The 15484-nt window shown below is 43.7% G+C and overlaps 1 protein-coding gene across 1 annotated transcript; it reads right to left on the bottom strand.

Annotated features, from left to right (window-relative positions):
• Nucleotides 1–1847: 1847 nt before the first annotated feature.
• Nucleotides 1848–14840, bottom strand: LOC109914494. Its single transcript, XM_048609771.1, has 4 exons — nucleotides 14775–14840; nucleotides 8573–8809; nucleotides 5933–6036; nucleotides 1848–1957 (listed from the first exon to the last, which is right to left on the bottom strand). Exons 1-4 carry the CDS (start codon nucleotides 14838–14840, stop codon nucleotides 1942–1944), a joined length of 423 nt encoding a protein of 140 aa, XP_048465728.1. The 3' UTR covers nucleotides 1848–1941.
• Nucleotides 14841–15484: the final 644 nt, after the last annotated feature.

Genomic DNA, 15484 nt, shown 5'->3' on the forward strand with positions numbered 1-15484 from the left:
ATGCTGCTTGGCCTGCTGTGTTCATCCAGCCCTGCACCTTGTTGTCTTGGATCAATATGTTATTGTTCCAGTTAAAACAATAACACAAGAACACCTAACAACATCTTCCACAGTCATCCAGAGTTTTCTTGTTCTTATGTCACCATGCAGGTCAAGGGTCACAAGAAAAACATATCAGGCAACTCAAAAGTCAAAACTAAAATTACTTCCAGATTCATGTTTTCCACTACTATCTCAGCAGTGAGGGGTTGTTGCAATCTTAAATCAGTGAGGTGATAGCATTGTCTCGTAATTTCCTCCCAGTCTTTTTGAGGGCAGAGAGAAGCCCGGAACAAAATTGTGGAAAGAACTGGTTGCAAATGAATCCAAAAATATATTCACACTCATTTATCCTGTACTGCAAAAATATTAAAGATTAAAACTGAAGCATTCATTTCTGAATGGATAAACACCATAATTTCACATTTAAATGAAGGTATTATTATACACTTAATGAGCAGCACAAAAACAAAGTTTTATTGACTTTACTTCACCCACAACCTAGAAAGACAGGCTGCCTTTATTACAGGTAGATTTCATCTCGTCCTTCTGGTGACTGACATATGAAATTTTTGCTTTTGTTGTGGTTCCCAGAAATTTGAAATCATTGCATTTTTAGACACAAAAACTTCTGGACATTTCTTTGAATGTATTTCACACATCACACCATGTGCTGTGGACTGATTCTTTGTTAGTGCAGTACAAGACTGTAGTGCAGTAGTAAGTGATGTGACATTCTAGATACTTATGCATTGATATGCAGGAACATCAAGTTCTTGAACTATGGTGAAATAAAATAACAAAATAAGAAAAATGATTACAGTTTTCAGCTACATTATACATATAATAGAGTAAAACATCACAAAAATGTTCATAGGAACATAAAAACACTGATCAAAGAAAGAGTTCAAGAAAGAGCTAATTCGAGGAATTGCCAAAGTTTGACCAAAGAACTAGACTTGTGGAAGTTCTTCAAAAGGATGAATGATGGAGAGGTGAGAATGTTTATGGTGGCCTAGCGGTAAGGACTAACAATCTAAAAACTCTGATTAATTTTCTGGGGACACTGGATTGAATAGCAGATGGTGCAATTTAAATTTAAAATTAAAAGAAAAGCTGGCCTAATGTCAGCCCCATCTAGTTCACTGATGTCCTTCAGGAAATCTACGACCATTACCCAGTCTGGTCGACATGTGATCCACAGTAATGTATTTGACTCTTAGCAGTTACAGATGGGGCAGTAAATCCTGGTCCAGTCAGGGACACCCATATCCAATAACCAAACTAAAAAAAAATTAACTCAAACAGAATTCTAGAGCTTAGGGCCTACAAAGCTTATAGTTTGGATTTTTTTTGGTGAGGGGGGAGGTTGCTGTTTGCATTATTTATGTAAAAAAATATATTTTCGTGGGTAAATGCAGGGATGGTGAGGAACCAGTAGTCAATTTAAGGACTTCATAAACATTACTTTCAGGGAATTGATTGATTGCTTGCTTAAATGGATGATCATTTCTTGTTTTTTTACTGAATTCAGATTGTATAAAATTGATGTTTTATGGTTCATGATTTTGGATGATTTTTTAGTAAATACCAAATTTGAGCAAAGAACAAGCCAAAGGACCTATCTTCACTTCTTTTGAATATCCACAACACGCATTTTTCTTTTATATTTTAATATTGATTTGTATTACTGTCTGGGTGGGGATTTCTCAAATGAGACCCTTCTTGACAAATGGTATGGAAATACACCAGACAAATGCAGTGAATTGTACTGTAGTCAGGCAGAATAGTTTAGACATCCAGTACTCACAATATTCCAGAACAATGGGTTGAAAGCAACAGCCAAGATAGCAATATTGAACTTCACGTCTGTCCAATCGAAGTAGCTGAAAACATTGGCCATTATTGAAATGTCGATCTGAAAGAAAAAAAGTTTTATAAACTTCTATTTCTGACAAATGCAATTAAAACCTAATTCACAAAACACACATTTGAGCCATTTCAGAACTGAGGAAGGGTCACTAGACCCGAAACATTAACTCTGATTTCTCTTCACAGCTGCTGCCAGACCTGCTGAGCTTTTCTAGATACCTCCGTTTTTGTTCCTGATTTACAGCATTTGCAGTTCTTTCAGTTTTTATTAAGGGTAGTAGATTTCCTTCCCTAAAGAACACTAGAAACCAGATGGGTTTTTGTACCGATCACAGCTGTCATAGTCACCATCATCAAGCCAAGCTACTGTGGTGCGATTTGAACTCACCTCTAAGAACATTAGCCTCAGTCTCTAGTTTAACAGTCCTATGACACTACAGCACCATCACCCCATGCCTCTGTGATAATTCTCACATAGACAACTTGGCAGTTGAAGTAAACATAAACTACCAAGTGGGTAAGTCACTGTCACTTGTAGAGCAACACTCTCTAGTCAATCCTCTTCTGACAGTGGGAAGTGGATTTTTTTTTAAAAACTGGTGGATCAAAAAACCCAAGCCATACATTACAGATGATAAAACGAGTTGACAATGCTTACATGTATGTAATACTATGGGAGAAGCAAATCAAGTTTAACTGAAAACAGTTGTGGTTTGGAAATGTGAACTGCAATTCTCAAAAGTATTAAAGAAATTATAGTAATTTTATGTTGACTTTACCACATTTAGAACACAAGAGATCAGCAATAAACACATGATTCTGCTATTAGTTTCAATGTGGCTCTGTGAAATATAAAATATTGAGGGCCACTACAGCTACTCTTCTTAGTATAAGTAAGAAAATGCATAGAATCTTTGGCAATTAGCCCTCACAATCGCTGAAGACAATAGTCATTGCCGTCCATAAAAATCAGTCAACAGATAATTCAGAATGCCTTCAGAGTCAAGTACTAAACAAAAATCGAAAGAACTGCAGATGCTGGAATTCAGAAATAAACAGAAATTGCTGGAAAAGCTCAGCTGGTCTGGCAGCATATGTGTAGAGAAATCATATTTAATGTTTCAGGTCCAGTGATTCTTCCTCAGAACTGATGGCAGCTAATAGTAATTCCCCCTACCCTATCATCCCCCTCAACCCAACTCTATCTTCTGCATAAAAACCAATCCCTTCCGGGCTACCATCAGTTTTGAGGAAGGATCACTGGACCTGAAACATTAACTCTGATTTCTCTTCCCAGATGCTACAAGACCTGCTGAGCTTTTCCAGCAATTAACGTTTATCGTTCAGAATCAAGAACATTTTGTATCATTTGCCAATATTTTTATAATGTTGTAAAACATTTCAACATAGTTGTATCAGAGTGGGTGGTAAATGCAGAAAACCGTTTCACCCCACAATTCTTAACCTGAAGAATCATTCAATTTAATAAATTACAGCAGAATTCTGCTTTCAAATGGAAATAGATTGACTGGTTGTGAAGTAAACAGTATTGTTGTGGTTTCCTGTAGCACAATGAAAAAGGCACGATTTGTTGCAAGTTTTTTTTTTAATTCATTCACAAAATTTGGCTATCACTGGTACTTATTGCCCATTCCTAATTGCCCAGAGGGCAGCTAAGAGTCAACCACATTGCTGTGGTTGGAGATGCATGTAGACCAGGCCAGGTAAGGATGGTAGCTTCCTTCCCTAAAGGATATTAGAGAATCAGGTGGGTTTTTCCAATAATTAACAATAGATTTATGGTCATCATTAGATTCTTAATTCCAGGTTTTTATTGAATTCAAATTCCACCACCTACCATGGTAGGTTTTGAACGCAAGAACACCCTGCCCAGTGATAATACCACAAGGCCATCACCTCCCCTTTAATACAACATACTGAAAATACCATAGTGCTTTTGATTTTTTTAAAACAAAACACTCGGTCAGCCGAGAGACCAATGTCTGGTTTGCTGTAACATTTCACAATTCAATACAACTCATAAAAGGTCAAACAGTAATCTGAAGTCGGTGCTTTCATGATAATAGAATAAAGTTTAAGGAAAGGAGTGGAGCAGCAGAGAAGAACTGTGTAAATTAGATACAAGTTGCAAATGAGATGATTCCAATGATTGCTCTATGGAAAGTCAAAGTTTTGAACACAGAAATGATAATAGGACATGCTGTATGGACAACTTGTTACAAATATCACACATGGGAGGCTGAGCTACTTCTAGTGTTCAAATCAAGGACTGTAAAGTTCCCAGAACATGATCTGTACATCAGCACAATTTGTACTGTGCCAAAAAAAATCATAATAGAGGCACATCCTTTCTTTGTTGATGAATCATTCTGTAATAATCAATTTAAAATGATTGCACTTTGTATTTGTAAATATACTGCAATACATAGAAAGGCTTAATTGATATGGGTCTTAAACAACAGCATAAAAACACAAGGGGAACTATTTAACTGAAATCTAGCCAATTCTTTTCTTAAAAGATAAAGCAGCACCTGAATATTTTAAGGAAATAATCAGACTTGAGTGTTGAATGTTAAATGCACTTAGATGTGATTAATTTTAACACAGGTTAAAATACTTTTTCAGATATAAAGCTAGGACTGTCAAAGTTACCTCTGTTGCCTCCAGTGATAACAATTTAAATACAATTACAAAATGCATTACAATATCTGAAGTTCAGAAAAAGATAAATGGCCATAAAGGAGCGAGGTTTGCTTTTTATAATTGATTTTATCATCCTAATTTATAAAGGACAAACAAGGCAAGGGAATACATGATGAAAGGTTGGATCTTGGGAAATACCAAGGGTCAGAGGGGCCTTGGTGTGCCTGTCCAACGGTCCTTCAAGGTGTCAGGACAGATGGATGAAGTGGTTAAGAAGGCACATGGTATACTCGCCCCACTAACATCATTAGTGCAGTCTCAATCAGTGGTTGGGAATCAGAAAGCTTACCGATCAGATCCAGAGTCAGGCAGGGTGCCCACTCTCTTCTGCCTTGTGTGTGTGTTGCTCAGTCCATCAGGAAGGATGGGAGCCCGAGAGGGATAACTATTCCAGGCAGTGGAGGCCTGCACGTCAAAGCCTCCCTGTACATGAATGACATCACTGCTTTCAGCTCAGATCCGCTGTCAGTGTGCAGACTCATCAGAATCTGCGACCGGTTTGAATTGGCCTAGGGAGCCAAGGTAAATTGAGCAACAGCAAGGCTATGCTCTTTGGGAACTGGGCCAACCAAATCTTTACCCCATCACTATCAGGACAAATACCTGAAGGTGCTGGAATATGGTTTGGAGAAGGTGTGTCAGAAACTGAGCTTTTGGAAGCACCACTCCCTCTCCATTGTGGATAAAAGCCTGGTCCATCAGGTGTGAGGCACTCTGTTACTGTACATGGCGCAGGTCTGGCCCTTTTCCTGAACCTGCGCCGTTGCAGTCTCCTGAGCTACCTTCCACTTCATCTGGAGGTCTAAGATGGACCGGATCCACAGGGACACCATATACAAAACTCTGGAAAAGTGGTGGTGTGGTGGGGTCGGAGGGGGAACGTACTCAATGCCACCATCGTCTTGATGGCCACCTTTGCATGTGACAGCATTAAGTTGTGCGTAGACCCTTGGTATGCAAACACCATGTGTCACTATGTACTGACTTTCTACTTGTCCCTGGTGTTGCTAAGGATGGGACTGGTCTCACTGCCGTGGACAACTCCATGTAGTTGGACCATTCTGTATCACCTGTCATTCATGAAAAAATCTGCAAAGAAAGACATCTTTGACCATAAGTCCATCAGGGAGTGGTCAGCACATAGCATTCTTGAGACCCTGCAGGAAAAGGAGAGGGTGCATCCTGTCACGTGGTCCCCTGAGCAGACTGTCAAAGTCAGCTGGCAGTATGCCTCATCACCAGAACTTTCCCACAAGCATCAAGACATTTGTTTGACATGTAGTGAGAAATGCACTACCTATGCAATCCCTCTTGTACGCCGGTCTGCCGCATCACTGCATGCTGCCCTTGAAGTGGCTGTGGGGGGTTACAGACTATCACATATCTCCTTCTGGAATGTGCCTTTGCAAAAGAAATCAAGAGAGAGATGCAGTGGTTTTTGTCAACATTCATCCCGAGCAGCTACGTGACACAGGACTCTGTGCTCTACAGTCTCTTCCCTGGGATGCATACCGAGACAAACATTGACTGCATCTGGAGGACCATTAAGGCATAGACATAGAATCCCTAGAATTCGGTGAAAGACACTCTTTGGTCTGCCCAAAACTTGTTGCTCTTCCAGAACAAGGAGTTTAATTCAAGCTAGTATTGCAGACTGGCACATTCCAAGGTTCAGGATTACCTGCTGAGGGACACACTAAGGTTTGGGGCAGCTGCCACCAAGACACAGTGGACAAAGGCCACAGTCTAAGGTCTTTCTGCCAAAGTCAAATGGTGGTCCGTTCAGTTATCGGACCATCCCTGTGCCTCAAATGTATGTAAATATAATCCTGTACAAGAAAGAAATGTGTTGGGTTGTTTTGTTGACTAGAGTCAAAATCCAATGTTTCTGTGTTCCTCATATGCTACTGTACAGAACCGAACTGCGTTTGTGATTAAGCATGTATACAAAAGGTATTTTTACTTATGAAGAACATTTTTGAAATAAAAAAAGTTGAGGCATAGAGTTTAAAAGCAGGGATGTTATGCTGGAACTGTATGAAACATTATTTAGGCCACAGCTAGATTATGGTGTGCAGTTCTGGAATCCACATTAAAGGGGCAATACAATAGCACTGGAAACAGTACAGAGGAGATTTACCAGGATATTTGCTGGACTGGAGAGTTTCAGTTATGAAGAGAGATTGGACAGACTGCGGTTGCTTTCCTTAAAGCAGAGGAGATTGAGAAAGGACATATTTGAGATGTATAAAATAATGAGAGGCACACATAGGGTAGAAGAAGAAAGGAAGATACTTTTCCCTTGATGGGGGGATCAACAGTCTGGGGCTAGATTTAAGGTAAGGGGCAGAAGGTTTAGAGGCAATGTGAGGAAAAAAACCTTTTCACCCAGAGGGTGGTGGAAATCTGGAACTCACTGCTTGTAAGGGTGATACAGGCAGAAAGCCTCACAATATTTTAGTAGTATTTAAATATGTATATGCAATGTAAAATCATGCAAAGCTGGAAAATGGGATTAGATAGTTTAGAGTTAGGTGATTGTTTTGACCAGCATGGACATCATAGGCCAACAGATCCTTTTCTATGCTGTAGATCTCTATGACTCTAAAAGTTTAAAAAAAATTCTTTCATGTGATATCACTGAGAGGTCCAGTATTTTTGTTGTCTGCCTCTAATCACCCTTGAACTGATTGGCCTGCTAGGACACTTCAGAGGGGAATTACATTAAACAATCAAAACTGTGCGCAATTCTGGTCTCCCTGCTAGAAGAAGGACGTTGTGAAACTGAAAGGGTTCAGAGAAGATTTAAAGGATGTTGCCAGGGTTGGAGGGTTTGAGCTATAAAGAAAGGTTGAATAGGCTGGGGCTATTTTTCCTGCAGTGTCAACAGGCTGAGGGGTGACCTTATAGAAGTTTATAAAATCATGAGGGGCATGGGTAGGATAAATAGACAAGGTCTTTCCCACAGGGGAGTCCAAAACTAGAGGGCATATAGGTTTAAGGTGAGACGAGAAAGATTTAAAAGGGATCGAAGGGGCAAATTTTTCACACTAAGGGTAGGGCACGTACAGAACGAGCTGCCAAAGGAAGTAACGGAGGCTGCTACAATTTCAACACTTAAAAGGCATGGGTATATGAATAGGAAGGTTTAAAGGGATATGGGCCAAATGCTGGCAAATGGGTCTAAATTTATTTAGAACATCTGGTCAACATGGATAAGTTAGGCTGAAGTGTCTGTTTCCATGCCCTACATCTCTATGACTGTAAGACTGAACATTGTCCAATTTTTATTGTAGCATGATAGGCTACCATAATAAAAATTTTCAAACAACTTTTTTTCTTGGCTATAAGCAATGCCACCCAGAAATGCATACGTTCACTCAACAGGTAGTTACGGTTAGTTGAAGTTGACACATCATTTGAAAAGATTTTTGAGCATTTAGCTTATTTAACAAATATTAGTGGCTCTGAACTATCACTAAATTAGAAAGTAAAACATATTATGCAAATTGTGGGAATACCTGAAAGATGGTTGGAAATCGATGGCAGAATATTTACTTTAATTACAGTGGTATTAGTGTGAAAGCACCATTCTACCTCAGGTCAGCTCCGGAAGCATTTTTCGATCGTGCCACGGTGTTAAGGGTTGAGCATGTTTTTTTTTGGTTAAAGTCAGTGAATAGAAGTAGAATTTAAAAAAAAAATCTCCTGGGATAACAGGTGGGGAGATTGGTTAGTGAGGTGGAATTAAAATGTTGCACAAAGTGCCAAACTGGCCATAGCCCCAATAAATGGGAAGCAGGGTAGGGGTGGCTGATTGAATGCATTCTCTGCCCCTCCCCGGGTGCGGTGGAGCCATAGCAACCACGCGGCCTGCTCGCTGAGGCTGTCAGTGGGAGAAGGGGAGGACGGGGGTTGTGGGGGTGACGGCCGATACCTTGCCGTAATCCAAACTGGCAATTCCTCCACAGCACTCCACGTTTGAATCGCACGCAAGTCGCGGAACACCTTCAAGCTCCAGCCACCTCGACTTTAGGCTGCCGTTCCGTCCTCTCCGTACCTGCCACCTCCCCACATGGAGGATGTCAACGGCCGGAGGTTTGAGGGGAAGGGGTGAGAGAAACTGTCCGTGAGCGCGTGCGCACCGACGCGCTGCCCTTTGGGAGATGTAGTCCTTGTTGGCCCAGGTTCGAGACGCATAACTGACGTTTTGTCTCAGGAGTCAGTGAAATCACTTGTAGGAAAATTTTGGAGCTAATTTGTTCAAACCAACATTGACGTCAATAATCTGTGTGAGTGATGTTGGCTGACTGACAAATGTAGGTCAGGATTTAACAGAACAACTCTGCTGCTCTTCTCGAATGATGGCATCAGGTTTATTTACAATTACCTTTAGAAGTTCTTAGAATCCCTACAGTGTGGAAACAGGCCCTTCAACCCAACAAGTCCACACTGACTCTCACAGCATCTCACCCAAACCCATCCCCCCATAATCCATCTAATCTACACATCCCTGGACCACTATAAGCAATTTAGCATGGCCAATCCACCCTAACCTGCACATCTTTGGACTGTGGGAGGAAAGCAGTGCACCTGGAGGAAACCCACGCAGATATGGGAAGAATGTACAAGCTCCACACAGACAATCATACAAGAGTGGAATCAAACCCAGGCCCCTGGTGCTGTGAGGCAACAGTGCTAACCACTGAGCCACCATGCTGTGCAAGTTAACTTGCACTTCCTCTGTTGGTCCCAAATTTATTCCTTTAAAGTGCAAGTACTTTGCAGTTGTATAGGAATCAATTTGTACACAACAGTGAGATTGGTGTTAGTTAATCAATGCTGGTGACGTTCATCTGAGGAGAAATTTAGCCAGAACAAAACTTTGTAAACCACCTGTGGTGGCCTTCATAAAGTCCCAAGTAAGATCTATCCACCTGAACTGCTGACGTGCTTTGATTCAACACAAATTCATAATTTTAACAGGCACCCATGTTGGATTGCAGCCTCAGGTGACTGTCTGTGTGGAACTTGCACATTCTCTCGTGTCTGCGTGGGTTTCCTCCGGGTGTTCTGGTTTCCTCCCACAGTCCAAAGATGTGCAGGTTAGGTGGATTGGCCATGATAAATTGCTCCGTACTGTTCAGGGATGTGCAGGCTAGGTGGGTTAGCCATAGGAAATACAGGATTAGGATAGGGGTGATGAGTCTGGCTGGGATGGTCTTCAACAGGTCCATATGGACTCGATGGACCAATGACCAGCTTCAACACTGTAGGGATTCAATGATTCTATGATACAAAAAGACAAGATCAAACAAAAATGTCAGCCTAGGTTACCACTGTATTTTCTATTTGGTCTTCATCCTACAAGCTCTAATATACAATATACTCAAATGTTGACAAACTCCCTATGAATGTAGAAAAGTACTTTTTACTTTTGTTTTCAATAGACATGGAAACATTAGTATGGCTATTTTCAAAAATTAACTGAGACTTTACTTAAAATGTTCAAGGTCACGTTTCTTTAATTTGGATATGATCACCATATGTGTGCCTGCATTGCCCTTTGCACCCAGCTTTGTACACACACCGTTATCTATTTTCAGTTATTTTCTTCTCAATCCAGCAGAGTTTACCTTATCAGTTGATTTCTATGACTAGTTTTTTTGCACTGTATATTGCATAAATTAACAATAGTTGTTTGTCTAGATTGTATTAAATGTGTGGAATTCATAGCTAAAGCTTGATTGCACTGGCAAATATGCAGTCATAAAATGGCCAAAGGATGTTTTATGGACTTAAAGGTAAATAGGTCAAAGTGAAGATAAACTTAACATGGTTTATCACACTAGCATATATTTAACCAGCTTACATGTAACAATTTTATTTTCTATCAATTATGAGCAGGAATCTATTGATACCTCATGCTTCATTGTCCTTCTGAAAACTGTAATTTTGCATGAAAGATAAAAGGCTTCTTATGTAGTTCCTTTACTTTGAAGTTTAATCATTGACCTGATATATGAAATGTGGCAGCGAATTTGCACACAGCATGGTTGCACAAACAGTATAATATTAACTGGACAATCTGTTTTACATTTGTTGATTACTTGAGAAATAAATATTGGCCAGACATGGGGCTAACAGCCCCAAACTTTTTTGAAACAGTACCATGGACTCTTTTGCATCTTCCAGATAGAACAGATGGAGCTTTTAAGAAGGATTGACTTTGAATGATTATATCTTGTTCTCAATCAATAGCGGTAAAGTATATTTAAACAGCAGCCTTAATGTAGTAAAACATGCCAAGCACTTCATAGAAGCATGGTCAGTCAAAAATTGACACCGAAACCAATGAAGGAAAATATTAGGACACGTAAAAAATGCTCAAACAATGAAGTAGCTATTAATGGGCATCTTGAAGCAGGAGAGAGACTGTGTATGAGAGACAGATGAAATGTCTTGATGGTGGAAGACACAGCTGTTAACATTGGAGTGAAGTAAGTCAGATTTGGAGGAATGGCAAGTTATCAAGGAATGTGGGGCCTGAGAACATTACAAAGACAGTAGAGGTGAGGTCACAGACTGATTTGAACATGAGGTTAAGAATTTTAAAATCAAGGAATTGGTGCGCTCGGAGTCAATGTAACTTAAGAAGTAATGGAACTTGGGGAAATAGCAATTTTGCAGGGGCTCAAGAAGCAGAATGGGCGGCTGTGGCCAGCGGAGCATCATAAATAATTGAATCAAACCCGAAAACTTCACCTGAATTAGCGGAGGAGATGGCTGGTGGCGTTAAGAAACTTAATAGTAAAGAATTTTCATGATGGATATTGGAGCCAAAACACAGTTTAGGATGAAATAAGATGTTGGAGGTTGCAAATAGCATGGTTCAGCCTGAGACAGTTGACAGGAAAGAGGATGCAACCATTGGCTACAACGGTACTTCTCAAACTAGTCTTCAAAATGACACTGCTTTTAACACTCAAAAATTAGTATGTGCCCAAATAGTAACAAAACAGCAAAGATAGCCACATAGTAACTATCAGTACATAATTATGAGTATGTACAAACTTGAATATAAATACAAACATCAGTGTTTTAAAGTCGTTTATAAAAATGTTCCTATTTTATGTACGTGTGGGTTTCACTAATGCAGTCCACATTTCCCAGTGACAGAAGACTCAGTGAAGGTCCTCACACATACTAAATACACTCGCTCTAATTAAACTTTCTGGTCCCAACCCACATAAACAGACTGCCATCAGCCCCTCTCCTCTCTGCACAGCTCACAAGTCAGCCAGCTCTGACAACTTCGGTGATAATCAGTGTGTGTCTGATTCATTAATCACATTCTGCTGTTGAGCTAAAAGCTACTGCTTGTATGGAAAATATGAAGAAAATGTTTAAAAATTTGAAATTGAGCTTGTTGTTCTTACTCCACTGGAGTAAACTAATGCTAGGAAAAGAGTTACAGAGATAGTGGGAACTGCCGATGCTGGAGAATCTGAGATAACAAGGTGTAGAGCTGGATGAACACAGCAGGCCAAGCAGCATTAGAGGAGCAGGAAACCTGACGTTTCGGGTTGAGACCCTTCTTCAGAAATGGGGAAGGGGAAGGGGATTCTGAAATAAATAGGGAGAGAGGGGGAGGCGGATAGAAGATGGATAAAGGAGAAGATAGGTGGAGAGGAGACAGACAGGTCAAAGAGGCGGGGTTGGAGCCAGTAAAGGTGAATGTAGGTGGGGAGTTAGGGAGGGGATAGGTCGGTCCAGGGAGGACGGACAGGTCAAGGAGGTGGGATGAGGTTAGTGGGTAGGAGATGGGGGTGGGGGTTGAGGTGGGAGAAATGGTTAGGGAGGTGGGGACGAGCTGGGCTGGTTTTGGGATGCGGTAGGGGGAGGGGAGATTTTGAAGCTTGTGAAGTCCACATTGATACCCTTAGACTGCAGGGTTCCCAAGCGAAATATGAGATACTGTTCCTGCAGCTTTCGGGTGGCATCATTGTGGCAATGCAGGAGGCCCCGGATGGACATGTCATCCAAGGAGTGGGAGAGGGAGTTGAAATGGTTCGCGACTGGGAGGTGTAGTTGTTTGTTGTGAGCCGAGCGTAGGTGTTCCACAAAGCGGTCCCCAAGCCTCCGCTTGATTTCCCCGATGTAGAGGAGGCCACAACAGGAACAGCGGATACAGTATACCACGTTAGCAGATGTGCAGGTGAACATCTGTTTGATGTGGAAGGTCTTCTTAAGGCCTGGGATAGGGGTGAGGGGGGAGGTGTAGGGGCAAGTGTAGCACTTGCTGCAGTTGCAGGGAAAAGTGCCGGGGGTGATGGGGCTGGTGGGGAGTATGGAGCGGACAAAGGAGTCACGGAGAGAGTGGTCCCTCCGGAAAGCAGATAAGGGTGGGGACGGCAAAATGTCTTTAGTAGTGGGGTCAGATTGCAGATGGCAGAAGTGTCGGAGGTTGGTGGGCTGGTACGTGAGGATGAAGGGGATTCTGTTTTGGTTGTTATTGTGGGTAGGGGGTGTGAGGGATGAGTTGCGGGAAATGCGAGGTGACATGGTCGAGGGCATTGTCGACCACCATGGAGGGGAAGTTGCGGTCCTTGAAAAACAAGGACATCTGGGATGTCTGGGAGTGGAATGCCTCATCTTGGGAGCAGATGTGGCGGAGGCGAAGGAATTGGGAATAGGGGATGGCTTTTTTGCAGGAAGGTGGGTGAGAGGAGGTGTATTCTGGGTAGCTGTGGGAGTTGGTAGGCTTGAAATGGATATCGGTTTCCAGGTGGATGCCAGAGATGGAGACAGAGAGGTCCAGGAAGGAGAGAGAGGTATCAGAGAAGGTCCAGGTGAACTTAAGGTTGGGGTGGAAGGTGTTAGTGAAGTGGATGAACTGTTTGAGCTCATCGCGGGAGCACGAGGGGGCACCGATACAGTCATCGATGTAACAGAGGAAGAGGTGGAGGTTAGGGCCAGTGTAGCTTTGGAAGAGGGATTGTTCCACGTATCCTACAAAGAGGCAGGCATAGCTTGGGCCCTTGCGGGTACCCGTGGCCACCCCCTTTGTCTGTAGGAAGTGGGAGGAATTGAAGAAGAAGTTGTTAAGGGTGAGGAATAGTTCAGTTAAGTGGATGAGGGTGCCAGTGGAGGGGGACTGGTCGGGCATGTGGGACAGGAAGAAGCGGAGGGCCTTTAGGCCATCCACGTGGGGAATGCAAGTGTACAGGGACTGGACGACCATGGTAAAGATGAGGTGTTGGGGACCAGGGAATTGGAAGTTTTGGAGGAGGTGGAGGGCGTGGGTGGTGTCACGGACGTAGGTGGGGTGTTCCTGGACCAAGGGGGAGAAAATGGAGTCGAGATAAGTGGAGATGAGTTCGGTGGAGTAGGAGCAGGCGGAGACAATGGGTCGACCAGGGCAGTCAGGTTTGTGGATTTTGGGAAGGAGATAGAAACGGGCGGTGTGGGGTTGGGGAACGATGAGGTTGAAGGCTGTGGGTGGGAGGTCACCTGAGGTGATGAGGTTGTGGATGGTTTCGGAGATGATGGTTTGGTGGTCGGGGGTGGGATCATGATCAAGGGGGCGGTAGGAGGAGGTGTCGGAGAGTTGGCGCCTGGCCTCGGCGATGTAGAGGTCAGTGCGCTATACTACAACTGCGCCTCCCTTGTCTGCGGGTTTTATGGTGAGGTTGGGATTGGAGCGGAGGGCTGCACGTTCTGTGGGGGAGAGGTTGGAGTGGGTGAGAGGGGTGGAGAGGTTGAGGCGATCAATGTCTCGACGGCAGTCAGAGATGAAGAAGTCGAGGGAGGGTAGGAGGCCTTGGGGTGGTGTCCAGGAGGAGGGGGTGTGTTGGAGGCGGGAGAAGGGGTCAGTAGAGGGAGGGTTAGGCTCACGATTAAAGAAGTAAGCGCAGAGGCGGCGGAAAAACTGCTCAACATCCAAGCGTGAGTGGTATTCATTGATGTTAGGGTGGAGGGGGACAAAGGTGAGCCCTTTGGTGGGCCCAGCGGTGGGCGGATTTGGACACTAAAAACCGAAAGTACTTTAAACTTACTGGTGCCTGCCACCCTACCCAGGACCTTCCCCACCATGTGCCCGCCGCCATTGGCCATGTGGCCACCTTCGGAGCACCCACGGATTCCACGGATGACGTCTCATCCGCCGCCACCCGGTACGCCACTTCCGGTACAGCCGACGCCATCAACACCGCTGCTGATGCTGCCGCCTCCGTTTCCGAGGCCTACACAGACACTGAGGATGCCGCTACCACCAACATCCAAGATTTACTGGCCTACATTGCTCCGCCCACCGCTGACATCGCTCCGCCCACCACCGACGCCGACGCAGATCCGCCCACCGCCGACGCTGACGTCGCTCTGCCCACCTCCTCCACAGCCAGCAGCTCCAGAGGAAACAGCAACACCCAGCCCTGCCGAGTCTTCACCATCCCCCCCAGACCTCCCCCTTACTGAGGACGAACGGTCAGTCCTCAGTAAAGGACTCACTTTTGTCCCCCTCCACCCAAACATCAACGAATACAACTCACGCTTAGATGGTGAACAGTTTTTCTGCCGCCTCCGCCTCCGCGCTTACTTCTTTAACCGTGAGCCTAACCCTCCCTCTACTGACCCCTTCTCCCGCCTCCAACACACCCCCTCCTCCTGGACACCACCCCAAGGCCTCCTACCCTCCCTCGACCTCTTCATCTCTAACTGCCGTCGAGACATCGATCGCCTCAACCTCTCCACCCCTCTCATCCACTCCAACCTCTCCCCCACAGAACGTGCAGCCCTCCGCTCCCTCCACTCCAATCCCAACCTCACCATAAAACCCGCAGACAAGGGA

This window comes from Rhincodon typus, chromosome 21 (assembly GCF_021869965.1).
Source record: "Rhincodon typus isolate 14 chromosome 21, sRhiTyp1.1, whole genome shotgun sequence".
NCBI lineage: Eukaryota > Metazoa > Chordata > Chondrichthyes > Orectolobiformes > Rhincodontidae > Rhincodon > Rhincodon typus.